The 26174-nt window shown below is 62.1% G+C and overlaps 3 protein-coding genes across 4 annotated transcripts; 1 reads left to right on the top strand and 2 right to left on the bottom strand.

The window, feature by feature from the left end:
• Nucleotides 1–153: 153 nt before the first annotated feature.
• PCOLCE (procollagen C-endopeptidase enhancer) lies at nucleotides 154–5172 on the top strand. Of its 2 annotated transcripts, XM_059490631.1 has the most exons (9): nucleotides 154–360; nucleotides 700–817; nucleotides 1086–1344; nucleotides 2636–2713; nucleotides 2975–3099; nucleotides 3416–3552; nucleotides 3929–4197; nucleotides 4694–4870; nucleotides 4950–5172. In XM_059490631.1, the coding sequence occupies exons 1-9, from the start codon at nucleotides 233–235 to the stop codon at nucleotides 5090–5092; spliced, it is 1434 nt and encodes a 477-aa protein (XP_059346614.1). In that variant the 5' UTR covers nucleotides 154–232; the 3' UTR covers nucleotides 5093–5172. The 2 variants fall into 2 exon arrangements, with proteins under 2 accessions (XP_059346614.1, XP_059346615.1); XM_059490632.1 differs by lacking the exon at nucleotides 2636–2713.
• A 5068-nt stretch (nucleotides 5173–10240) lies between these two features.
• On the bottom strand, nucleotides 10241–13061 carry AGFG2 (ArfGAP with FG repeats 2). The gene is given in 10 exon segments (XM_059490603.1): nucleotides 10241–10247; nucleotides 10372–11137; nucleotides 11230–11288; nucleotides 11428–11499; nucleotides 11689–11801; nucleotides 11890–12181; nucleotides 12262–12377; nucleotides 12460–12528; nucleotides 12531–12555; nucleotides 12829–13061. Coding segments are annotated over 10 exon segments (1752 nt in total).
• A 732-nt stretch (nucleotides 13062–13793) lies between these two features.
• NLGN2 (neuroligin 2) lies at nucleotides 13794–23028 on the bottom strand. Its single transcript, XM_059490636.1, is given in 18 exon segments — nucleotides 13794–16241; nucleotides 16243–16425; nucleotides 16427–16522; nucleotides 16524–16642; nucleotides 16645–16784; nucleotides 17413–17498; nucleotides 17500–17559; nucleotides 17561–17857; nucleotides 17859–17912; nucleotides 17914–18209; nucleotides 18584–18665; nucleotides 18668–18771; nucleotides 19404–19434; nucleotides 19436–19504; nucleotides 19506–19555; nucleotides 20656–20671; nucleotides 20673–20713; nucleotides 22923–23028. Coding segments are annotated over 18 exon segments (2277 nt in total). The 3' UTR covers nucleotides 13794–15794.
• Between the last annotated feature and the right edge of the window lie 3146 nt (nucleotides 23029–26174).

Raw genomic sequence — 26174 nt, 5'->3', positions numbered from 1 at the left:
TAGGGTCCCGCCTCTTTCTGTTTGTGGGCGTGGTCTTTAGGAAAACCCCGCCCCTCCACGCAGGCAGAGCGGAGCTGGGTTCGTGCGCTCCGCCCCTTTGGGGCGTGTCGCCGCAGGGCCACGCCTTTTCCCGTTCATTCCCGCCCCCCGGTCCCCCCTCCCTGCATCCCCCGGTCCCCCCCGGCCCCGTTCCTGTCCCGTTCCGGCCCCGTTCGCCCCGGCCCCGTTCGCCATGAGCCGCCTGGGGCCGCCGCTGCCGCTGCTGCTGCTCGGGGCGCTGGGGGCGCTGAGCCCACCCCGGGCCGCGGGGCAGGAGCCGCCCCCGAGCCCCCCGCCCAGCCCCCGGCCCAACGCCACCAGGTAACGGCACCGACGGGACCCCCCCGGGACGGCAGCCCCGAGACCACCCCGGGACCCCCCCCCACCGGCAGGGGACTCCCGGGACCCCCCCGGGACAGGACCGCCCCCCGAACGTGGCACCCCCACCCCCACGGACGGGGCTGGGCCCGGAGCGGGACATTCCCGGTTCGGGACAACTCGCTCCGGGAGCCCCGTGTGGTTCCGGACCGCCCCCGGGCACCGGGAGCCTCTCGCTGTCCGGTCCAGAACCGGAGCCGGGGCTGCCCCGAAACCCCCCGGCACCGGGAGCCCCGCACCGCCGGGGTTCCCCCGGTTCTGACTCCCCCGTGTGCCCCCCAGGCCGGTGTTCCCGGTGTTCCCGTGCGGGGGGGACCATCGCGGCGAGTCGGGGTTCATCGCCAGCGAGGGCTTCCCCCGGCACTACCCCCCCGGCAGCAACTGCACCTGGACCATCACGGTACGGACCCCCGGGGGGCTCCCCGGTGACACCCGCACGGTCACCCCGACACCCGGGGGAACCCCCGGAACCGGGGACACCCGCACGGTCATCCCGACACCCCGGGGGACTCCCCAGACCCGACAACCTCCACCTGGTCACCCGGGGCTCCCCGGATAGGGCGACCCTGCAGTGTCCCCAGGTCCTGGTGGTGTCCCCAATGTCCCCAGGTGCCCGAGGGCCAGGTGGTGACCCCGCAGTGTCCCACTGGTGTCCCCAATGTCCCCAGGTGCCCGAGGGCCAGGTGGCCACGCTCTCGTTCCGCGTGTTCGACCTGGAGCCGGACCCGCGGTGCCGTTTCGACGCCCTGTCGGTGTTCGGGGGCCACGGCCCCGCGGCGCCGCTCCTGGGGCGCTTCTGCGGCACCTTCCGGCCCGGGGCGCTGCGGGCGCCCCAGAACCGGCTGCGCCTGACCATGGAGAGCGACGGCGCCACGGCCGGACGGGGCTTCCTGGCCTGGTTCAGCGCCGGCAGCCCCCCGAGCCACGGTGGGTAATGGGGGAGACCCCCGGGGCAGAAACGGGGAGCACCGCCGGCGGGGAGCAGGGACAGGCCCGGGGGACGCCCCAAAACCACCCTGGAAATGTGCAGAGACCCAAAACCTCACAGCAATGCCCTCAAAATCTGGTAGAGACCCCAAAGTGCCACAAAGAGCCCCAAAATCTGAGGGATGAGAGGGCAAAAGGCCTCCCTGAAAGAGGGAGATGGGAAAGAGGGAAAAACAGGTGAAATTGGGAAATTTCATAGGAGAAAAAAGTGGGAATGAGGACAGAAGAGGGCAATGAGGAAAAAACAACAGTAGGAATGAGTGGAAAATAATGGGAATGAGGAAAAACAGTGGGAATGAGAAAAAAACAACAGCGGGAATGAGAACAGTGGGAATGAGGAGAAAACAAAACATTGGAATGAGGAATACTAGGACACTTTATTTATTAAAACACTTTATTTTATTAAAACACTGTTTTAATAAAAAACACCAGTAATGAGAACAGCAGGAATGAGGAAAAAAGAGTGGGAATGAGGAGAAAACAAAACAGTGGGAATGAGCAGAAAACAGTGGGAATGAGGAAAAAATAAAACAGCGGGAATGAGGAAAAAACAGTGGGAATGAGGAGAAAGTGTGAATGGAAAAGGAGGGAAAAGTGTGAAACTGAAAACCAATCGGAAACCAATTCCGATGGGGAATTGGGGAGTGAAGTGAGAGAATAAAAAAAAAAAAGAGAAATGAAGGAAAAGTGTGATGAAAAAATTGAAAAGGGGAGAGAGGAAATGGGGGGAAAGTTTGAGGAGAAAACAGGGGAATGACGGAAAAGTGCAAGGGAGGAAAGGAGGGAAAAGCTGAGGAGAAAAAGAGAGGAAAGTGTGAAAGGAAAAGAAGAAAAGTAATAGAAAAAATGAGGGGAGAAAAACTGAAAAGAAAAAAATTTAAAAACTGAGGGAAAAAAAGAGTGAAAAGAAAGAAGTTGGAGAAGAAAAGCCAGAGAGGAAAATGGAGCAAAACGTCACCATAAAATGAAGGAAACTTCATTTTTTTGGCCAAAAAAAAATGGCACAAAATGAAGGAAACTTCATTTATTGGCACAAAAAAATGGCACAAAAGGGAGGGAAAAGCTGAGAGGGAGCACTGAGACCCCAAAACCACCCAGACCCCAAATCCGTACAGAGACCCCCCAAAGCCGCATGGAACATCCCAAACCGCCCCAAAAAACCCCAAAGCCACCCCAAAAAGCGCCGTGGAGCCCCCCAGGCCCCCCCCAACCCAGCCCAACCCTTTTGCAGGGCCCCCCCAGGGACGGCGGCGCTCGGGGGTCTTTAATAAACCCCAATTTTTCGGGGAGTCCTGGCACTATTTTGACGGTGAGTACGACCCCCCCGCCCCCCCCCCCCCAAAAATATTAAAGAATTAAAAAAATTACAAAAAACATTCCCCGGAGGGGGTCTCACTCCCCAGATTCCATCTCCTCAACAGTCCCAGGGTGGTTTTGGCGGAGCCCTCCCCACATTTCCCCCAAAATTTTGGGGGATCTCAGGGACAGAGGAGACGCCGGCGGTGTGGGGAGGGAAGGGGGGTCCGAAGGTGTTTGTGCCCCCCAAAAACGCGACCCCCACCCCCCCCAGAGCATCAGTTTTGTGGCGGGAGGCTGGAGAAGCCCCAGGGCAGCCTGAGCACCCCGAACTGGCCCGAGGAGAATTATCCACCCGGGATCAGCTGCTCCTGGCACATCGTGGCGCCCCCCGGCAAGGTCTGGGGGGTTTGGGGGGGAGGTTGGGGTGTCAGGAGGATTAGGGGAGGTTCAGATTTGGGGGTTGGGGGGGTCAGGAGGGATTTGTGGGTGTTCACGGGGGGGTTTGGGGGGGATAGGAGGAATTTGGGGGGTCAGAAATCCTTTGGGAGGGGTCAGAAATTCTTTTTTGGGGTCACAATGGGATGTCACGGGAGGCTGAGCAGAGACTGGAGAGGGTCGGGGGAATTTGGGGAGGGGTCTGCAGGGTCTGGGGGAACCCAGGGGGGTCCGGGGAGGGTCTCAGCACGGGTCCCGGGTCGGGGGGAATGTGCAGGTGGTGGAGCTGCGGTTCGGGAAGTTCGACGTGGAGCCCGACCCGCATTGCCGCTACGATTACGTGGCCGTGTTCGAGGGGGGGGCGCGGGACGACGCGCGGCGCCTCGGCCGCTTCTGCGGGGAGGAGACCCCCGGGTGAGCCCCCTCCCCACGAGCGCCCCCGGCCCGCCCCAAACTGCCCCGATCCCTCCTAAACCCCCTCAAATACCCCCTGACAGCAACCGGGACCCCCTGAGCACCCCCCAAACCCACCTGGGATCCCCCCAAACCCACCTGGGATCCCCTGAGCATCCCCTCAACCCCGTGTGATTCCCCCCCTAAACTGCCCCGATCCTTCTTAAACCCTCCTGATCCCCCCAAATCCGCCCTGACAGCAACCGGGACCCCCTGAGCACCCCATAAACCCACCTGGGACCCCCCCAAACCCACCCGGAATCCCCCCAAATGCACCCGGGACCCCCTGAGCACCCCCCAAATCCCCCTGAGACCCCTGACCCCCCAAATCCCCCAGCCCCATCGTGTCCAGCTCCCCGGAGCTGCTGGTGCAGTTCGTGTCCGACCTGAGCGTCACCGCCGACGGCTTCTCGGCCTCCTACACCCTGCGGGACCCCGCGGGGGCCAGCGAGACCCCTGAGACCCCCGCCCCAAAGCCCCGCGGGGGCCCCAAGGCCAAGGCGCCCCCCGGCCCCAAGGCCGAGCCCGTCCCCACGGCCGCCCCCTGCCCTCAGCGCTGCCGCCGCGCCGGGACCCTGCAGAGCAACTTCTGCAGCAGCGACTTCGGTGAGAAACACCCCGAAAACACAGCGGGGAGAGCTCGAAATTGGGGGGGGGGGGGGGGGGGGGGGAGAATCCCTAAAATTGTGAGGGGAAAGTCAGGCTGGGAGTCTGGAACCGTGAGGGAAACTGAGGCAGGGAGCGCTCGAAAAGTTCTGGAGAATTCTTCAGAACCGTGAGGGGAACCTGAGGCTGGGCACTGGAGAACTCCCCAAATCTGTGAGGGGAAATTGACGCGGGGAGTGCCCAGAAGGTTCTGGAGAATTCTCAAAACCATGAAGGGAAACTGAGGCTGGGAGTCTGAAGCATCCCTCAAAAACGACAGGGGAAACTGAGGCAGGGAGCACCCAGAAAGTTCTGGAGCATTCCTCAGAGCCGTGAGGGGAACCTGAGGTCGGGCGCTGGAGAATTCCCCAGAACCGTGAGGGGAAAGTGAGGTCGGGCCCCCTCAAACCCCCAACCCCGAGCCTTAAGGGTTCTTACCCCGTTCCCGTCCCTGCAGTGCTGACCGGGACGGTGAAGTCGGTGTCGCGGGGCCCTGCGCAGGAGCCGGGCTGGGCCGTGCTGTCCGTGCTCGGCGTGTACAAGGCGGCGGCGGCGCTGGGGCTGCCTCAGCCCGCCAAGGGCTCCTCGCTGCGGGTGCAGATGCCCTGCCGCCTCTGCCCCGCGCTCAAGAAAGGTGCGTGTGCCCGGGGGGCGCCCGCGGGGCTCTGCTCGGGCCCCCCAGCCCTGACGCCCCCTCCCCAAATCCCTTCCAGGCTCCAGCTACGTCCTGATGGGGCGGCTGGGCACGGACGGGGCGGCGCTGCTGCCGCCCGACGCCTTCGTGGTGCCCTACCGCCCGCAGCAGCAGCAGGTGCTGGGCAACCTCAGCAAGAGGCCGTGTCGGGGGAGCCCCTGAGGGACCCCGGCCCTGAGACCCCCGCCCCGGGCCGCGGGAGTGCCCCCCGAGCATTCGGTAATAAAGGGTGCAGAGATGGAGCGTGTGTGTGAGGGGTCTGGGGACTGAGAGGCCGGGCGACGCAATCAAAGGTGGGACCTCAAAATAGGGACTCCAAAATGGAATTCTCAAAGTGGGACCTCAAAATGGGAGCCCCAAAATAGGATCCTCAAAATGGAAACCCCAAAATGGGACCTCAAAATTGGACCCTCAAAATGGGGACACCCCCCCCCCCTTTTAAAAGGTGCGGCTCCTTTAAGAGGAGCGGTGGGCGGGGCTGAAGGGCCGGGGCGTGGCCTCCAAGCCTTCCCTGCTTGTCAATCATTGCCGTAACTCCTGATTGGTGGAGCCGCCACGCCCCGGCCACGCGCAGGGTTTTTATTATCCCGCTTTTGCGTCAAACGCGATTGGTTGGCGCCACGTCAATCTCGGGCGCTGCTCCCACCTCCTCTATTTCGATTGGCTGATGCCAAAATTTTCGTTGCCGTTGCCAGGCAACGAGCTCCCCGCGATTGGTGGAGATTGTGCTTTATTTGTGATTGGCTGCAGTTGGGCAGCATCCCACATCACTTGACGACGATTTGTTCAACCTACCTATCAATCAAAGACCAAACTTCCGCATTTCTCCAGGCAGCGCCACCCACTGTCCCTCTCCGATTCGCCGCGTCCCCGCGCGCCCCTTGCTCTGACTGGCTGCCACTCTGGCCCCGCCCCCGCAGCGGGGTCCGGAAGCGTCTGGGGTTCAGTCGGGCAGCGGCGGCCGCGGCGAGCGGAGCTCCGGGTCCGCCATGGCGGCGGGGGCTCTGGGGACTGTCTCGGCTGAGCCGCCGCCGCTGCCGGGCCGCCTGCCCGGAGGAGCCGGCACGGAGCGCGCCCTGGAAGAAGCAGAGGCCTCCGGTACCCTCAGCCTGGCCGGCCGGCGGCTGCGCGCCTTCCCGGCGGCGGCGGCGCGGCGCTGGGACCTCAGCGACACCACTCAGGCCGGTGAGGCCGCGGCCCCAGGGCAGGACCCCCGACCCCTGCCCACAGCCCCGGGTCCCTCGGGGTGTTTCCCAGAGGAAGCTGCGGCTGCCCCGCCTCCCTCGGCGCGTCCAGGAGCCCGAGGCCCGCGGGAGCTGCCGGAGGCGCCGGGACGGGACGAGCCGGAGCTCCCGGTCCGGGCGGTCCGGCGGCTTCAGCGTCCCCGAGCTTCAGCCGGGCGGCTCGGGATCCATCAGCACCGCTGTCCCCGCGGATCTGCGTCCCCTGTCCTTACCCCGAGGCGTCCTTTATCCCCATTAGTCCCTTCCTGAGGCTGCCTTGTCCCTGTCGTTCCCTATTCCCGGGAATGCCCCGTCCCTGCGGGTCCCCTCCGCTGTCCCACACGCTGCCCGCGGCTCCCTCCAGACCTGTCCCGGAACCGTTTCGGGGAGGTGCCGGAGGCCGCCTGCCGCCTGGTGTCTCTGGAAGGGCTGAGCCTGCACCACAACTGTCTGCGCAGCGTCCCCCCGGCCATCGCCAACCTGCAGGCCCTGGCTCACCTGGACCTCAGGTACGCTCCAGCCCCTCCAGTGTGACCGGCAGGCTCCAGCGGTGCCCCTGAGCCCGCCGTGTCCCCTCCGCAGCCGCAACCAGCTCAGCTCGCTGCCCGCCTGCCTGTGCCTGCTGCCGCTCCGCGTCCTCAACGCCAGCAACAACCGCCTGGCCCGGCTGCCGCCGAACCTGGGCGCCCTCCGCACGCTGCGGCAGCTGGTGAGCCTGGCCCGGGCCGAGGGACCCCGCGGGGCCGCGCCGGGCCCCGCTGAGCCCCGTCTCGCCCCGCAGGACGTGGGCTGTAACCGGCTGCGGGCGCTGCCGCCGGGGCTGGGGCAGCTGCGGGCGCTTGCGGGACCTCAACGTGCGGCGGAACCAGCTGGCGGCGCTGCCCGAGGTGTGGGTGAGGGTCCTGGGGGGGTCCCCTCGATTTGCCCTCCATCCCGTGTCCCCCCGGCAGAGCTCTCGGAGCTGCCCGAGGGTGGGAGAGGGTCCTGAGAAGGGGGTCCCGCCGCTTTTGGGGGTCCCCTCCATCCCGTGTCCCCCTGGCAGAGCTCTCGGAGCTGCCCCTGGTCCGCCTGGATTTCTCCTGCAACCGGGTGGTGGCGATTCCGCGCTGCTTCCGCCGCCTCCGGCACCTCCAGACGCTCCTGGCGGACAACAACCCGCTCCAGTTCCCCCCCTGCGCAGGTGAGGAGGGTCCCGAGGAGCCCCCCCGACCCCCCCAAAAGCTGCGGCTGAGCGCTCTGTGCCCCCAGATCTGCCTGAAGGGCAAAGTCCACATCTTCAAGTACCTGGAAGCCGAGGCTGCTGCCCATCCCGTGCCCGCATGGTAAAGGGGGCGCTCGGGGAGGGTCGCCCCGCTGTTTTGGGGGTTTTTGGGGTCTCTCTGAGCGCTGTTTGCCCCCTCCCCGCAGCCCCCCGGACGAGCCATGTCCCCTCCGGCAGCGGGGGGGCTGGACTCCGGCTTCCACAGCGTGGACAGCGGCAGCAAGCGCTGGTCGGGGAACGAGGTGGGATTTGGGGGCGTTTTGGGGGAATTTCGGGGGGATTTGGGGTGTTCCTAACCCTGCACTCCCTTTGGCAACGTTTCAGTGCTCAGATGAGTCCTCGGAGCCATCCCGGCAGCACAGGGAGATGCACGGCGGGGCAGGTGAGGGGAGGGGGTCCCCAAAACCCCACCCGGGGTCCCAAAACACCCCCAGGACCCTCTGTCACCTTTTGGGGACCCCTCCTGTCACCCCCATGTCCCCACAGCCGGTGACAGTGACCCGGAGCAGCTGGAGGAGGAGCCCTCGCCCGAGGTGATGTCACCCCCCAAATCTCTGATCCCCCTCCCAAAATTTTGGGCTTCCTCCCCAATGCTGACCCCCCACTCTGTCCCCCCCCAGGAGCAGCAGAGCCAGACCCTGAGAGGTGACAGCCCTGAGGGCAGCAGGTGAGGGGTCTGGGGGGCTCCGGGATGGGTCTGGGGGCTCCGAGATGGGTCTGAGGGCTCTGGGAGGTGGTCTGTGTGGGTCTGAGGGGTCTGTGGGGGTCTGCATCCCCCCCCCCCCGTCCCTGCAGGGGGGGTCCCCAGTTGCCGGCGGCACCCCCAAGAACCTGGAGGTGTGGATGGAGAGAGAGAGGGAGAGGAGCCGGGACAGGTACAGGGGAAATGGGAAACAGGAATGGGGTTTGGGACAGGTACCTGGACTGGGGCTGGGAATTGGGAATTGGAGTTTGGGACTGGAATGGGAATTGGGGACTGGGGACTGAGAACTGGGAATTGGGGACTGGGAACTGGGGTCAGGGATTAGGAACTGGGGTTTGGGATCTGGGATTGGGAAATGGGGACTGGGATTTGGGGCGCTGGGATGGGATTGGGAATGGGCTGGGAGAGGGGGACACGGGCCGGGCACTGGCTGCTCTCACCCCCTCAGGACCCGCCCCCGGGAGACCCCCCCAGGACCCTGATGGAGCCCCCGGACCCCCAAAACCCAGCGCCTGCCCCAGCCCTTCCTCATCCTCTCCTCTTCCTCCTCTGCACAGTGCCACCAAGCCAGGTAGGACAGTGTCCCCAAAGTGTCCCCTCCCCAGCCCCCGGCCCCAAAAACTTCCCTGTGACCCCTCCCCAGTGCCCCCTGACCCCTCAAATGTCCCCGCAGCCCCCCGGACCCCGACCAGCTGATGGCTGAGCTGCGCCAGGTAACGCCCCCATCCCCTCCCCGGGTATTTTGGGGGGTCTGCGGCTCTGTGCCCCCCTGACTCGCTCGGGGGGTCCCTGCTGTGCCCCCCACCCCGCAGAGCCTCGAGGCACTGCTGCAGCTGCGGCTGCCGGAGGAGCTGGGGGGGGACCTGGAGCTGCTGGGGCGCGTGGCGGCGCGGCTGCGGCCCTGGGCGGTGAGTGACAGACCTAAAACACCCCAAAATAACCCGCAAAACTGCCCCAAATCTGCCCTGCACGGCTGCGGCCCTGGGCGGTCAGTGACAGACCTAAAACTGCCCCAAAACTGCCCCCAAAACTGCCCTAAAACAGCCCCAAAACTGCCTGCGCGGCTGTGGCCCTGGGCTGTGAGTGAGACCCCAAAACTGCCCTAAAGTACCTCAAAACAGCCCCCAAGCCCCCCTTTTTACCCCCTAACCCACAATAAACACCCCCCAAACCCCCTTTTTGACCCCCTGACCCCCCATCACCTCCAAACCTCATTTTTACCCCCAACCCCAAAAATGACCCCCAAACCCCCCCTGACTCCCCCTTTTCCCCCCCAGAGCCCCCCCAGCCCCCGCCGGACACCGCCGCCCTCCGAGGTACCGAGCTGGGGGGGGTGGGATTGATTTGGGGGGGGGGTCCCGTTCTGGTGGGGGGTGGTGGGATTGATTTGGGGGGCGGTCCTGGTGGGGTTGATTTGGGGGGGGGCGTTCCGCACCCTCCCAGGGCTGACGCGAGGTCCACCCCCCCCAGGTGAAGCCCCCCCACCCCCGGCGCCCCCCCCCCGGGCTGCTCTTCGCCCTCTTCTACGGCCTCCTCATGGCGCTGCTCCTGGCCGCGCACCGCGCGCTCTTTGGCTGCTGAGGGACCCCCCAGAACTTGGGGGAGCCGCCCCGGACCCGGGGGAACCCCCAAACCCCCAGGGGGGTCCCGATCTTTGCACCTTTTCTCGTCCCCCCCCCCTTTGTCTTGTGCCTTAATGCTGGGGAAACTGAGGCAGGGAAGGGGGAGGGGCTGAACACCCCGTGCCCCCCCTGGGGGTGTGAAATTAATTATTCATATTATAATTAATTATGAGTTATTATTATGAGTTTTATTGTTATAATGAGTTATTATTATAATAAGTTGTCACTATTATAATAATGAGGTATTATAATGAGTTGTTATACAGGACTGTGAACATAATAAGTTAATTATTACAGTTAATTATAACTTAATTATGGCGGAGGGAACACTAAAATAAGGATGACCAAATTTATTGTAATTAATTATTATTATTAAATTATTATATTTAACTATTATAGGGCTGTCGCTCTAATTATTATAACAGTAATAATTTTGTTTCTGAGTGTTGATATGCCCCTCAAAATCAGACTTGGTACATCCCTGTCCCTTTGTGACACCGATCACCGGCTGGGACCAAACCCCGGGGTGGGGGCGTTCAGTCCTGCCCCTCTCCTGCTGCCACCGCTCAGCTTTTTGTCCGTTTTCGCCAATTTCTGTGCCCAAAAGGGGACGCCCCCCCGCCCCCCCACACCAAGCTGTGCTGTGCCGCCCCTTGTGTTCCCCCCTCCCCCCCCCGTCCCCAAAGCTCCGCCTGCTAATTCCGCCCTTCCCCAGCAGGTGCGGGAGGAGCCGAGCCGGGCCCGAGCCCCGCAGGAGGGGCTGGGGGCGTCCGTACCCCCCCGGTGCCTCCGTTAATTCCCCTCCCCACCCCCCTGCGGTGCCTTCGTTAATGCCCGTTCTCCCCCTGTCACCCCCGGTGTCCCGGTAATTTCCCTTGGCGCCATCTTTGTTGAGGGCAGGCTGCCATGGCCGCCCCTTCAGGGGGTGGGCCTGGGCCGCCATCTTGGCTGAGGGCGGATAGGGAGCTATAGGGGCACCCTCTTTAATAAGGGCAAAGCCGCGAGGGGAGGCTTCACCCTTGACCGCCATCTTTACCGAAGGCACAGCCGTGAGGGGAGGTCTCGGCGCGGCAACGCAGGCGGGACGGGGGATCGGAGCCGTTTTTACCGAATATATATTAAGATCGCGATAAATCTCTCGGAACAAAAATAAAACCTGGTCCCGGCGGAGGGGCCGTGCCCTGCGGGGCCCCCAGGAGCAGCTGTGGTCACAGGAAGGGGTTGGTGGCCCGGTGCCGGATCCCGAACGGTGCCACCGGGGGCCGGGGACGGTCTGGGGGGGCACAGGGGGTGTCAGCGGCAGGGAAAGGGGGCCCGGACCCCCCCGCAACCCCCCGGTGCTCACCACGAAGGGGTTGGTGGAAGCTTTGGCAACGCTGAACCCAGAGGAAGGCAAACCTGAGGGGGGGAAAATGGGGAGGGGTCAGTAGGAGGGTGGACAGTTTATAAATATATAAAATTTAACAATATTTAACCTGCCCGGCTCTTACCATCGGCCTGGAAGGGGCTGGGGAAGCCCCCAGGAACAGGGGCAAGGTGAAAGCAGCACCTGAGAGAGGGGACAGAGGATTGGGACCCAAACACCACACCCTGGTCAGGGAACTGGGGGGTCAGGGGGGTCCCAGACCCCACTCTGGTCAGGGAATGATGGGCTCAGGGAATTGGGGAGGCTCAGGGGGGTCACTCACCAGGCCCGTTGATCTCGAAGGGGTTCGTGGAGGGTCTGGGGGCCACAGGAGCCGTGAAGGGGTTGGTGTAGCCTGGGGGGTGGGCACAGGTGTCACCGTGGAGGGATGGTGGGACCCCAAGCCCCCTCCCCAGCACCCCAAGGGATGGGGAGACCCCAATCCCACCCTTGCCCATCAATTCCAGGTGTCCCAAACACCTGGGGGGGGGGGCACCAAACCCCTCCCTGGTCCCTCTCCAAGAGTCCCGGGGCTCTTGGGTACCTGTGGTGCTGGGGGGGAATGTGGAAGGGGGGCACAGCCCCCCAAACATGGGTGCTCAGGACTGGTTCCAAAGGCATCAAAAGCAGGAAGGCAGACCGGGCTGGGGGCAGGGCCTGGGACAAAGCTGGGGTCACTCAGGGGTTACCAGGTCACTGGAGACCCCCGTGCTCCCCTCCCGAGTCCCCCAGACCCCGAGCTCACCGGGGAAGGCAGCGAAGGCGGGGGCAGGGGCTGGGCTGGCGAAGGGGTCCCCCCCGATGTCAGCCAGGAGGTCGGTGCTGGCTTTTCGGGCAGCTGGGCGAGGCTGGGGAGCACCGCAGGGTCAGGGGGGGCTGTTCCCACCTCAGCACCCCAAGGAGGGGCCCGGTCCCACCTGTGGCAGCGTCCCTGTGTCCCCGTGGAGGAGCTGGGGGGCCCAGGCTCTGCTGAGGTGCTTTGGTAGGGCTTCACTTGTTCTTTCACTTGTTCTTTCACTTGTTCTGGTGGCACGTACCTGCCATGAGAGGGAACACATCATCTCAGGGTCACCACCCGTGCTGCCCCCCGTAAAAACGCCCCCAGCCCCTCTCCTACCATCGCTTCTTCTCGTATTTCTCCTGCAGGAACTCCTTCACCTTCTGGGGGTCACGGGAGTCGGGGAGCAGCGATGTCCGGGGGTCGAAGGTCCCAAGCCAGACCCTCCTGCAGGCCTGGGGGGCCGGGGAGGGTCCGTGGGGACGGGGACAGGGTGGGATGGACACGGCAGAGCCACCCCAGCAGCCATCCCCTTACCTCATTGCCGTGCGCCTGCAGGAACAGCACCTCGGCCTCGCTGAACGTGGTCATGGAGATGGACTTAGACGACGGTGCGGGGGGTTCAGTCCCCGCCTGCGGGGGGATTCGGGGGGTCAGCGCCCCCCTGCGCCCGTAAACACCCAAAATGAGCTTTTTCTACCCCAAAAGAGGCGCCCGAATAGCGCAGCGTGTGAAGCCACGTGCCCACGGCCACGACCCCCTCCGCCGAGCCCCGCCCACAAAAGGAACAGCCAATCAATGACACCTTGACGAAGTGCGGCCCCGCCCACCACGCTCAGTGCGAATTAGCCCCGCCCCCCTCCTCCCCCGGGCCCGCCCTCACGCCCCCGGCCCCGCCCCGCTCACAGCGCCCCCGAGCAGCCGGTGCACACGAAGCTGCCCACGCTGATGTCCACGTAGGTGACGCCGCGCTGGCCGCATTCGAAGCAGAGCCGGTTGGCGGGAACCGCGCTCACCAGCTCCCGCACTCGCCGGCACCAAACCTCGGCCTCCGCGTCCCGGCTCGCGCTGCCCCTGCGGGCCCCGGGGCCTCCGCCGGGCCCCGCTCCCGGCCCGGTGCCGGCGCTGCCCGCCGCCATCTTCCCGCTGTCGCAGGCCCCGCCCTCTCCGCCGCAGCGCCGCCGCTGATTGGCTGATTGACGCAGCGCCCCCTGGCGTCCCGCGCGCCTCCGCTTCCCGCCCTTTCCGTCCCCTCAGCACTGCCCCTCCCACCGCCCTGAGGGGATTCGCCGCCCCTCGGCGGGAAACGCCTAGTTTTGGGCGGGTTTCACGGAAAAACGGCATTTTCCACTACCAAAACCGGCATTTTTCATCACCAAAACCAGCATTTTCCACCAGCGCCGCGTCCCGGCTGCTCCCGCGGTGAGGGACGGGGCTTTGGGGGTCTCCCACCTCTGGCTCTTCCTGCCCTTTCCATCCCCTCAGCGCCGCCCCTCCCATCGCCCAGAGGGGATTCACCGCCCCTTGGCTGGAAACGCCTCATTTTGGGCTGATTTCACGGAAAAACGGCCCTTTCCAGTTTATCCCAGTTCGCCCCAGTTCAATCCATGTCCCCGTCCAGTTCAATCCCAGTCTCCCACAGTCCGTCCCAATTTATCCCAGTTCAATCCCAGTCCCCCCAGTCTCTCCCAGTTTATCCCAGTCCCCTCACCCCCCCTCCTCTCAGCCAATGGGATCTCGCCATTCCCAGCCCCGCCCCCAGCGCAGGCGCACACATGTCCATCACTTTAGGGTTCCGAATTTTAGGATTTTTTCCGGAATTTTTTTTTCTTTTTTTTTTAATTAAAAACGCCCGCGGGGCCGCCCCTCCCCCCGCCCCTCCCCAAACCCCCGCCCCTCCCCCCTCACGCTGGGGGTCCCGCCCGCCCCTCCCCCACCCCTCCCGTCCCCCCGCGGCCCCCCCGGGAATAAAAATAGAAGCTCTGGGGTGGGGGAGGGGCGGGGGGAGAAGGTGGAGGGGGGAGGGGCGTCTCCATGGCAACCGGGGAGGGGTCACAGTGATGTCGCCGCGGCAACGGGGGTGGTCTTCATGGCAACCGGTGACATCATCAGGCAATATCACCCATTAGATGAATGACGTCATAGGGGATACCGATGACGTCACGGTGGTTGCATCACCATGGTAACCGGTGACACCACAAGGTGACATTGCCAGAGCAACGGGGCGGTCTCCATGGCAACCGGTGACATCATTGGGTGGCGTCAATGTAGCAATGGGTGATGCAATGAGGTGACATCACTGACTCCATTGGTGATGTCATAGGGTCACCAGTGAAATCACAGGGATGGTGTCACCATGGCAACCCATGACATCATAGGATGATGTCGCCATAGGGATCAATGACATCATAGTGCGATGTCGCCATAGCAGCCAGTGACGTCATCAGGTGATATCACTCGAGTAACCAATGACATCACAGGGCAATGTTGACCTCACGGTGGTTGTATCACCATAGCAACCAGTGATGTCATAGTGCGACATTATCGTGGCAACTGGGGTAACATAAGATGTCACAGGGGCGACATCACCATGGCAACCACTGACGCCAGAGGGCGCTGTTGCCATGGCAACCAGTGACGTCACAGGGAGATAAATGACGTCATAGCAGTGACATCACAATTGTGGGCAGTGACATCATCGGGCGATACCACCACAATGATTTAGGACGACACAGTGTCACCAATGACATCACCATGATAACCAGTGCCGGGTCATGGGATGATGTCATCATGCCAATCTATGATGTCATAATGGCAACCGATGACATCACAAGATGTCATCACTGTGGCAACCAGTGACATCACAGGATGGCATAACCATGGCAACCGGTGACATAATAGGGCCACTGATGACGTCACAGCAGTAACATCACCATGGGGAAGCAGTGACGTCACAGGGGGTGGGGTGACACCCCCCACGATGACGCGTCATCACCACCCTCCCCCCATCTCCATGGCGACGTTCTGGGGTCAAAGGTCACGGCCATTTTTATGGGGGGGGTGGGGGAGGAGAGGTCCCCGGGGTGGGGAAGGGGCAGCGGTTGGGTGGGGGAGGGGGGAGGGGAAGAGGGGAGGGGCCGGGCCACCTCTCCCCCCACGTTTGGCACAATTTCTCCGTCCAAGAAAGCGGCAAAAAACCCCCCCAAAAAATCTAAAATTGGAAAAAAAATCGTGGGTGGGGAGGGGCGGGGATGGGACCCTCCCCCCCCCAGGGTTTGGCCTCGTTCTGGCCCAGCCAATCAGGATCATGCAGCTTTTTTGGGGGGAGGGTCTCCAAATCCCCTCCCCCACTGGGTCAGCCCCTCGCCCACCCCATTTTGGGCTCCCCCGTGTTTTCTTGGGGGGGGTGGGGGAGGAGCGGGGTATGGGGGGAGGGGCGACCCCCCCCCCCCCCATAATTCCGGCTGGGGTGGGGTGAGGGGCGGATTCCCATGCGGGATTTGTTTATTTTTGGGGGGTGAGGGAGGGGCGGTCCCCAGGGTGGGGGAGGGGTCCCCAGGGTGGGGGAGGGGTCCCCATGCGGCTCAGCCCCCCCACGGGGTGGGGGGAGGGGCAGGAAAGGGAGTGGAGTCCCCAAAAATCATCAGCGGGTGGGGGAGGGGTGACCCCCATCTTTGGGGTTTTCCCCCGCAATTTTAGGGGTGGGGGAGGGGAATGGGTGGGGGATGGGCGGGTGGGGGAGGGGTTTCCCCCCCTTGAGTCCATTCCGGGCGGGGTCAGGAGCGGTGGGGGTGGAGCAGGACGGGGAGTGGGGGCGGGGCAAGATCGGGGGTCGGGGCAGGAGCGGGGGCGGGGCTCCCTGGCCCCTCCCCCTATACGCGCGTGGTGGAGTGGGGGTGGGGCAGGGCGCTGTTGTGGCCCGGGGGGGGAAAGGGCGCCCCGAAGGGGTGCAGGGCCGGGAGCCCCCCCCGGCACCATGGTGATGGTGGTGGGGGGCGGGGGCAGCAGCGAGGGGGGCGGGGCGGCGCTGGAGGGGGGGCGGGGCGTGGGCGGCGGTGGGGGAGGGCACGTCCTCGGGGGCCCTTGCGCAGGGCCAGCGTGTAATCGGGGGGGCCCGATGGGGCACCTCGGGGGCTCCCCTCCCCCCCCAGCCCCACCCCCATCCCCCCCACCCCCATCATCATGCCCACCCCTCCCCCCACCGCCGGCAGCTTCAGCTGCAGCTGCACCAGCTCCTCCTCCGCCCCGCCCCCGCCGTGGTGACCCCCCAGCAGGTCATTGGTGGCCACCACGCGGCCCGACGATGACGTGGGCGCCGTTGGGCGGGCTCAGCCGCCGAGGCCCCACCCCCAACCCCCCCCGCAGCCCCTCTCCCACGGGGCGCTTGTCCCGCTTGTAGTAGAGCGCGGCGAAGGCCAGGATGTTGAGGAAGAGGAGGGAGGCGCCCACGGCCACGGTGACGCTGAGCTCCGTGGAGTAGTCCCGCGAGTCTCCGGGGAAGGTGCGCGAAACGCCGGCGCCCGTCGCCGTCATCGTCGTCATCCTCGCCGCCGCCAAATCCGCCGTTCTGCACGGGCGTGGTGGGCGAGGGGCGGCGCGTGGGCGGGGGGGCGGCGCGGGGGCGGCGGCAGGCGCGTGGTGGTGGACGAGGGCGGCAGCTGGTGCAGGTTGTGCAGGTGCGGCACCAGCTCCAGCCAGAACGCCACCTTGTTGGCGCGGTGTGGTCGCGCACGCGCGGCTTGAGGCCGATGTGCAGGTAGCGCTTGTCCTTGCCGTCGAAGCGCGTCCACACCACCTCCTCGAAGCGGTTGGGCTTGGTGTGGATGAACTTGGTGTCCTGCGGCACCGGCTGGTTCGGGTCCCTGCGGGCAGAGTGACCGATTGACCAGCCGGCCAACTGAGCACATAGCCAGGTGACCAATCAATGACTGACGCATTGATCAATCTCGCCCAACTGATCACCCATACCAACCAACAGATCACCCAACTGACTGAGTGACCAACTGACCGACCGATGACTGAGCAAGCACCCAAGGAATCAATCAACAACCAACTGATCACTCAACCCCTCAACGGTTCATCCAACCACTCAACTGATCACTCACCCAACCAACCATTCAACCAGCCAACTGACCACTCAACCAAGAGATCACCCAGCCACCCAACTGATCGTTCAACCACCCAACGACCCAACTGATCACCCAACTATTCAACTGACTACTCAACTCTTCATCCAACTGACCACTCACCCAATCAACCATTCAACCACCCACTGACCACTCAACCACCCAACTGACCACCCAACTGACCACTCAACCACTCAACTCCTCTCTGCCAAACTGACCAGTCACACCACCAACCATTCAACCACCTATCTAACCACCCAACTGACCACTCAATCATCCAACTGACCACCCAAAAACCAACTGACCACTCAACCACCCAACTGGCCCAACCATTGCCCAACCCTTCACGAACCGTTTGCCCCACCCACCTGTCTTGGCAAAGTTGGTCCAGTAGGTCATCACCACGGCGCTGAGCATGACGTCGTTCTTGGAGAAGTTGCATGGGAAGAGGGTCGGTGGCTCCCACCATGGGCACCCCAAACACGTAGGGGATCTCGTCGCCGTGCGCCGACGTCCGCCCACTCGGGCCGCGCGTCCGTCTGGCAGTGGTGATAGAAGGTGTAGAAGTACACGGGCGACTGGTACTCGGCGTGCAGCTTGGCCGTGGCCACCGCCGGTGCCACCCACTGGTGGTCGGTGAAGAGCGCCAGCAGCGTCTTCCTCCTCATCTCGCCGTTGTCGCGGTCCGCCCAGTCTGTGTACATGAACTTGATGGTCTCCCTCAGGATGTCCTTGCCCTCGGGGTACCCGTAGAGGTTGTCCACGAAGTTGGACACCGTGAAGTCGAAGTAGGAGGCCGAGATGCCGTCCCTCGCTCTCCAGCGAGTCCTCCACGAACTTGAGCCCCTCGCCCTGGTTGACGCCCGATGAGGATGTCGTAGTTGAGGAACTCGCCCTGCTGCATCAGGATCTCGGGGTCGTCGGGCACCACGTCGCCGTCCACCACCGGCCCGAAGGCCACGTGGTAGCGGGCGGGCTGCACGTCCTGGTCCACCAGGGCGCGGAAGGGCTGCCGGCGCAGGCACTCGACGGCGGCGCCGGTGTCGGCGCGCTCGCAGCCCACCTTGGCCGCCAGCAAACGGGTGTACTTGAGGGGTTGGTAATTGACCGACCAGCTGGCAATGGCCGTGCCGCTCTGCGCGATGGCCTTCTGGAACAGGCCTGGGCGAAGGGGCGTGGAGAGGTCAGTGGGGGCGTGGGGTGGGGTGGGATTGGGGTTTGTGGTCATGGGAGGTGTTTGAGATGGGGTCTCACCAGGGTTTGGGGTCATTGGGGTCATGGGGGATGTGGGGATGGGGTCCTACCAAGGTTTGGGGTCATAGGGATGGGGTTTCACCAGGGTTTGGTGTCATAGGGATGAGGTTCCCACCAAAGTTTGGGGTGATTGAGATGAGGTTCCATCAGGATTTGAGTCATCAGGGATGTGCGGATTGGGGTTCCACTAGGGTTTGGAGTCATTGGGGTCACAGGGATTGGATTTGTCCTTGATATGTCCCTGATATGAATTTTGGGGCCATTTCCCTCAGTTTCGGTACCTTCCGAGTGGTGTGAGAGGATGAGGAGGCTGACGCAGGCGGCGGCGGCGCCGGAGCCGAAGATGGTGATGCGCTGGGGGGTCGCCCCCCAAAGTGCCCGACGTTCTCATGGAGCCACCGCAGCGCCTGGATCTGGTCCAGGAGTCCGTAATTGCCCTTGGCTGCCTGGTCCCCCGTGCTCAGGAACCCTGGGGACACCGAGGGGACATTGGGGACATCGTGGGGACATCGTGGGGACACCATGGAGACACCACCGAGGACGTTGGAGACACCACCAGGGATGTTGGGGACACCGAGGGACATTGGGGACATCATGGGGACACTGGTAGGGAGGTGGGGACACTCTCAGGGACGTTTGGGGACACTGCCAGGACATTGGGGACACTGCAGGACACCATGGGGACATCGGGGACATGGTGCCAGGACATTGGGGGACAGGGCCAGGACACGCAATGTCCCCAATGTCCCCAGTGTCCCCAATGCCCTTACCCAGCATGGCCAGCCTGTAGTTCATGGTGACAATGACATTGCCATACACCGCCAGGACGCTGCCATCAAACATGTTCCCTGTCCCCAATGTCCCCAATGTCCCCAGTGTCCCCAATGTCCCCAATGCCCCCAATGTCCCCAATGTCCCCAGTGTCCCCAGTGTCCCCATATGTCCCCAATGCCCCCAATGTCCCCAGTGTCCCCAGTGTCCCCAATGTCCCCAATGCCCCCAATGTCCCCAGTGTCCCCAGTTGTCCCAGTGTCCCCAATGTCCCAGTGTCCCCAGTGTCCCCAGTGTCCCCAATGTCCCCAGTGTCCCCAGTGCCCTTACCGAGGACCCCCAGCCGGTAGTTCATGGTGACATACGATGACATTGCCGTAGGCCGCCAGGACGCTGCCATCGAACATGTTTCCCGTCCCCTCCATGTAGGAGACCGCCGTGCAGGAACAGCATCACCGGCTTCTTGCCGCTGTCACGGATGTCTGGGAACCCGAGAGGACATTGAGGTGACATTGTGGGGACACTGGGGACATCAGGGATATTGGGGATCTTGGGGGCATTGGGGACATTGGAGATATTGGGGATATGGGGACATTGGGGCAGGGACAGGGCAGTGACAGCATCACGGGCTTCTTGCCGCTGTCATGGATGTCTGGGGACATTGGGGACATCAAAATGACGTCCAAATGACATTGGGGACATCAGGGAGATCAGGGCAGGGGACAGGGTGGGGACACCTTGGGGACATCGAGGGACAGGGCAGGGCAGGGACGGGGACAGCTTGGGGACATCTCTGGGGGTGGGGACACCCTTGGGGACACCCTTGGGACACCCTTGGGGACCTCTCTGGGATTTGGGACATCCCTGGGGACACCCTTGCAGTAATTTTGGGGTCATTTGGGGTCGCTTTGAGACATTTTGGGTCATTTTGGGGTCACTTTGGGGTCACATGGGACACTTTGGGTCAATTTGAGGTAATTTGGGGTCATTTGAGGTCAATTTAGGGACATTTTTGGGGTAATTTTGGGGTAATTTGGGGTTTTTTTTCCCTTTTTCGGGGCCGTTTCCATGGCAACGTCCCCCCCTCTTGGGGACAATGAGCAAAGAAGGGGGGAGGGGGGGACATGGGAAGGGAGGGGCATCCAAAAAACCACCAAAAAACCCAAAAACCACCAAAACACCAAAAAAAAAAAACAACAAAAAAACCAAAAAACCAAAAATCTGCCCCAAACCCCCCCTGCGAAGAAGCCAAAAAAAACCACAAAAAAAGAAGAACAAAAAATGACAATAAAAGAAAAAAAAAAAAAAAGAAAAGAAAAAAGAAAAGAACCAAACCCCCCCCAGAAAAATTCCACAAAGAACCAAAAAAAGGCACAAAAAAAAGATCTAAAAATTCCCCCCCCTCCCCCCCCCACTGGAGAGAATTTGGGGGGTGGGGGAGGGGAAAGGGGGGAGGGGGAAGAAAAAAAACACCCAAAAAAACCCTAAAAAACCCAAAAAGAAAAGGGGGGGGGAAGAAGCAGAAAAATAATGCAAAAGACCCAAAAACGTCGGAATTTGCCCCAAAACATGCAGAAAATACCTGAGTCCGGGGGGGGGGCCGCCGGCCGCGCCGTCCTCGCGCTTTTTGCCGAGCAAACCTGGACCGGGGGGAGAGAAAAGGAAAAAATTTGGGGCAAAAAGGAGCGAAAATGGGGTTGGGGGCGGGGGCGGGGGAAAGAACAAAAAAATTTAAAATTTAAAAAATAATTGGGGGGGGAGGGGCAAAATTCCACCCCCCCAAAAAAAGAGGAGTTGGAACGTTCCAGAAACCTCCCCCATTAAAAAATGGGGAGGGGAAAATGGAGGGAAAAATCCCAAAATTGGGGAAAATGGGAAAAATTGGAAATGGGGGAAAAAAAGCCCCCAAAAGTTGGGGAAAATGGGAAAAATTGGAAATGGGGGAAAAATGGGGAAAATTGGAAAATGGGAGAAATGGAGGGAAATGGTGGGAAAAGCCCCAAAATGGGGAAAATTGGAAAAATGGGAAAAATTTGGAAAAGGGCCCAAAAATGGGACTGGGGAAGGAGCCAGGGGGGTGGAATGGACACTGGGATGGACACTGAGTGGACACTGAGTGGACACTGGGATGGACACTGAGTGGACACTGAGCGGACACTGGGATGGACACTGGGATGGACACTGGGATGGACACTGAGAGGACACTGAGTGGACACTGGGATGGACACTGAGTGGACACTGAGTGGACACTGAGTGGACACTGGGATGGACACTGAGTGGACACTGGGATGGACACTGAGAGGACACTGAGTGGACACTGAGTGGACACTGGGATGGACACTGAGTGGACACTGGGATGGACACTGGGATGGACACTGAGAGGACACTGAGTGGATACTGGGATGGACACTGAGTGGACACTGGGATGGACACTGAGTGGACACTGAGTGGACACTGAGTGGACACTGAGAGGACACTAAGTGGACACTGAGTGGACACTGGGATGGACACTGGGATGGACACTGAGTGGACACTGAGTGGACACTGGGATGGACACTCAGTGGACACTGAGTGGATACTGGGATGGACACTGAGTGGACCCCGAGCAGGGGGCGGGGCTGTGGTTTGTGGGCGGGGCTTGAGAAGGGCTGCCCCGCCCCCTTTTTGCCCAATTTTGCTGTTTTTTCCCCCAAATCCCAATTTCCAGATTTTCCCATCCAGATTTTCCCTTTTCCCGCTCTTTTCCCCCCAGTTGGGGGTGGGGCCAGACCAGGCCACGCCCCTCACCTGTTTTCCCGCCTGTTTTTCCCAATTTCCCTGGATTTTGCCCCATTTCCTGATTTATCCGTTTCCCACTCGTTTTCCACTAAATTTTGCCCAAATCTCTCTTTTTTCTCCCCATTTTTTGGACTGAGATTTGGGGGTGGAGCCACCCTTCCCCCTCCCTTGGCCCTGCCCCTTTCCTCAATTTCCACCATCTTTTTTCCTCAATTTCCCCATTTTGCTCCACTTTTCTCATTTTTTGCCCCATTCCTTCCCTCACCTGTGTGGGGCTGGCCACGCCCCTCCCTCCTTGACCACGCCCATCAAACCTGGCCACGCCCACCAAACCTGGCCACGCCCACATGTCTGTTCTTTGAATGGGTGCAGAGCTGAGGTAGAGCCCCTCCCCTAACCTGACCACACCCATTTCCATAGCCACGCCCATTCCTGCCATTCCCAGCCCTCCCTCATCTGTCCCCAGGTGTGCCCCAGGTGTGTTCCTGCCCCTCACCTGCCCCCAGGTGTGTCAAACACATCCCCAGGTATGTTCCAGGTGTGCCCAGGTGTGTTGTGCCTGTCCATAGGTGTGTTCCTGCCCCTCACCTGTCCCCAGGTGTGTCACAGGTAATTTACCATCCTCAGTGGGCACGTGGAGGTTCAGGTACAGACAATCCTCGCTCTGTATCACCCCGGAGCCATCCCCAGCTGTACCCCATGGACCCCAGCTCTCTCCCAGGTGTGTCACACACATCCCCAGGTGTATCACACCTGTCCCCAGGTACATTACCATCCTCGGTGGGCACGTAGAGGTTCAGGTAGAGGCAGTCCTCGCTCTGCGCAGCCCCACACTCACACCCAGGTATTTCCCATCCATCCCCAGGTATATCCCATGTCTCCCAGGTGTATCTCAGGTATGTCACAGGTGTATCACACCTGTCCCCAGGTGTACCCCAGGTGTACATTACCATCCTCGGTGGGCACGTCTTGCTCTGTATCACCCAGACCCATCCCCAGGTATATCCCATGTATCTCAGGTGTACCCAGGTGTGTCACAGGTGTGTCGCAGGTGTGTCACAGGTACATTACCATCCTCGGTGGGCACATAGAGGTTCAGGTACAGGCAGTCCTCGCTCTGCGCCGCCACGTAGGCGCCGGCCGCCTCCAGGTTGTCGCTGAGCCACAGGGGCAGCATCAGCGGCGGCGGCCCCGCGCGCAGGTTCTGGGGGCACGCGGGGGCGAAGGCCGTGGCGTCGCGGACCCCCCCCCAGGCGGCGGGGGCCTCGGGGGGCGCCCAGCGGCGCGGGCCGAGCGGGGGGGGCGGCGTAGGGCACCCCCAGGAAGGCCTGCACCGGCCCCAGCAGCTCGTTGGAGAGGTCGCGGCGCGCGCCCCGCAGGCGCCCGTACTGCGTGGGCACCACCGGGAAGCGCGGGTCGGGCTCGGGGGGCGGCTCGGGGGGCGGCGGGCCCGGCTGGCCCGAGGGGCCCGAGGGGCCGGAGGGGCCGGAGGGGCCGGAGGGCGCGGCCGGGGCCGGGGGCGGCGCTGCCCAAAGGGCCAAGGCCAAGGCCAGGGCCAGGGGGGGAGGGGCGGGCATGGTGGGGGGGGGGGGGGAGGGGGGGAGGGGTGGGGGAGGGGTGGGGGGTTATGGGGAGGGGAGGGGGGGGGAGGGTGGTGGTGGTGGGGGGGCTGTGGGGTGGGGGGAATTTGGGGAAAAATGGGGGGGAATTGGGGGAGGAAATTTGGGGGGGATTGGGGAAATTTGGGGGAAAACGAGGAAAGAAAATAAGGGGAATCGGGAAAAATGGGGGAAGAAAAATGGGGGGAAAGTGAGGAAAGAAATTTGGGGAAAATGGGGGAAGAAATTTGGGAGGAAATTGTGAAGGAATGGGTGAAAATGGGAAAGGAAATTGGGGCGTAATTGGGAAAAAATGGGGGAAGAAATTTGGGGGGAATTGGGTAAAAATGGGGGACGAAAATTGGGAGAAATGGGGGAAATGGGGGAAAATGGGAAAGGAAATTTGTGGAGGATTGGGGGGAAAATGGGGGAAAACGAGGAAAGAAATTTGGGGGGCATTGGGGAAAATAGGGGAAGAAATTTGGGGAAAATGGGGAAAAATGGGGGAAGAAATTTGGGGGAAAATTGGGAAGAAATGGGGGAGAAATGGGAAATGAAATTTGGGGGAGATTGGGAAAAAAAGGGGGTGGAAATAGGGGACGAAATTTGGGGGAAATTTGGGGGGGAAATAGGGGACGAAATTTGGGGGGGAAATTTGGGAGAAATGGGAGAGAAAATGGGGGAGGAAATTTGGAGGTAATGGGGGAAATGGGGGAGGAAATTTGAGGACAATTTGGGAGAAATGGGGGCAAATGGGGAGGAAGGAAGGAAGAAATTCAGAGGTAATTGGGGAAATTTGGTAGAAATGAGGGAAGAAATTTTGGGGAAAAATGGGAAAGAAATGGGGGAGGAAATTTGGGGGGAATTGGGGAAGGAATTGGGAGAAATTAAGGGGAGGAAATTTGGGGGGAAATTGGGAAAAATGGGGGAGGAAATTTGGGGGGGATTGGGGAAATGGGGGAGCAAATTCAGGGGGGAATTAGGGGAGATATGGGCGGAAGAAAATTGGGGAAATCACGGAAAATGGGGAGGAAATTTGGGAGAAATCGGTGAAAATTAGGGAAGAAATTTGGAGGGAATTGGGGAAAGAAATTTGGGGTGGAAATGGGGAAAATGGGAGAGGAAATTGGGGAGGAATGGGGGGAAAATGGGGGCAAGAAAATTGGGAGGAATTGGGAAAATTTGGAGGGGGGGAAATGGGAGAGAAAATTTGGGAGAAATTGGGGAGAAATGGGGAGAGGGAGATGAAGAAATGGGGGGGAAATGGGGCGAGAAAATTGGGGGAAATTTTGGGGGAAATTTTAGGGAAATGTGAGGGACATTGGGAAGAAATTGGGGAAGAAAATTTAGGGGGTAATTGGGGGAAAATGGGGAAAAAAAAGGGGGGGGAATTGGGGAGGAAGTTTGGAAGGAATTGGGGAGAAGTTGGGAAGAAATGGGGGCAGAATTTTGGAGGGAATTTGAGGGGCAATTTTGGGGATAAACGGGGTGAAATTGAGGAGAATATTTAGGGAAAATTGGGGGAAATTGGGGAGATGGGAAATGAGGGGAAAATGGGACAAGAAAATTGGGGGAGAAATGGGGGAATTTGGGGGCAAATTGGGAGAAATTGGAGAAGAAATTCGGGCAGAAATTTGGGGACAGAAATGGGAATTTTGGGGATTTTGGGAATTTTGGAATTTTGGGATTTGGGGAATTGGGAATTTGGGGAATTTTGGGATTTGGGAATTTTGGAGTTGGGGGGGTCCCAGGTCAGGGATGGGGGGGAGGGGAGGCCGTGGGGGGGGGGGGGGGGGTGGTCCGGTGCCCAAAGGGACGATGGAAATGGGGGGAGGGGCGAGAGCGGAGGGGGGGGAGAGAAGAAGAAGCGAAACGAACCAATCAGCGGGGGGGTCCTGGCCCTCCCCCCCCGCGACCCCGGAACCCCCCCAGCCCCAATCCCCCCCCCCCAAAAACCCTAAAAATCCCCCAAATCCGCCAAAATCCCCCAAACCCCCAAAACTCCCGAGATTCCCCAAAAAATCCCCCAAATTTCCCCCCCCAGGCCCGTCCGGGGGGGTTTGAGGGGATGCGCCCCCCCCCATCCCGTTGCCATGGGAACGGAAGCCCGGAGCGTCGCCCTGGCAACCGGAGGAGTTCCGGAGCATCCCGGGGGGGGCGCGGGGGTCCCGGGGGGGGGCGCTGGGGGGATGGGGACCCCCCCCTTGCCGCCCCTCCCCCCCCTTTGGGCCCTGCCCCAATTTCAGCATCGCCCCCTCCCCCCCCCCAAATCCCGGCCCCTCCCCCCAATCCGGCCCCTCCCCCCTCCCCAATTCGGGGGTCTCTGCCCCCCTCATCCTCCCCCGCCCCTCCCCACCCCCATCCGGGGGGGGCCATCCCGCCCCTCCCCCCCCTCCCCCCTCACGGTGGGCCCGGGGCTCTCCCATCCCCCCCCCCCGCCCCTCCCCCACCCCGGGGGGGTCCCGGGGGTCGCGGGGGGGGTGGGGGAGGGGCGGGGGGGGTCGCGCTCACCGGGGCGCCGCGGGCGGGGGGGGGCGGGGGGGCCATGGCGGGGGCCGACGGAGCCGAACCGGGAGCGGCCGCGGGTCCCTCCCGCCGGGAGCCGCCTCCGGGGGGCGGCGCCGCCGCTGGGACCGCCCCCCGGCCTTCCTCGGCGCCGTCATCCTCATCATCATCGTCAGCAGCAGCATCCCCAGCACCATCCCCAGCCCGCATCTTCATCTTC

This window comes from Ammospiza nelsoni, chromosome 29 (genome assembly GCF_027579445.1).
Source record: "Ammospiza nelsoni isolate bAmmNel1 chromosome 29, bAmmNel1.pri, whole genome shotgun sequence".
NCBI classification, from domain to species: Eukaryota; Metazoa; Chordata; class Aves; order Passeriformes; family Passerellidae; genus Ammospiza; species Ammospiza nelsoni.
Note: the sequence above shows the minus strand (reverse complement) of the source record. Positions and strands in the feature narration are given on the sequence as shown.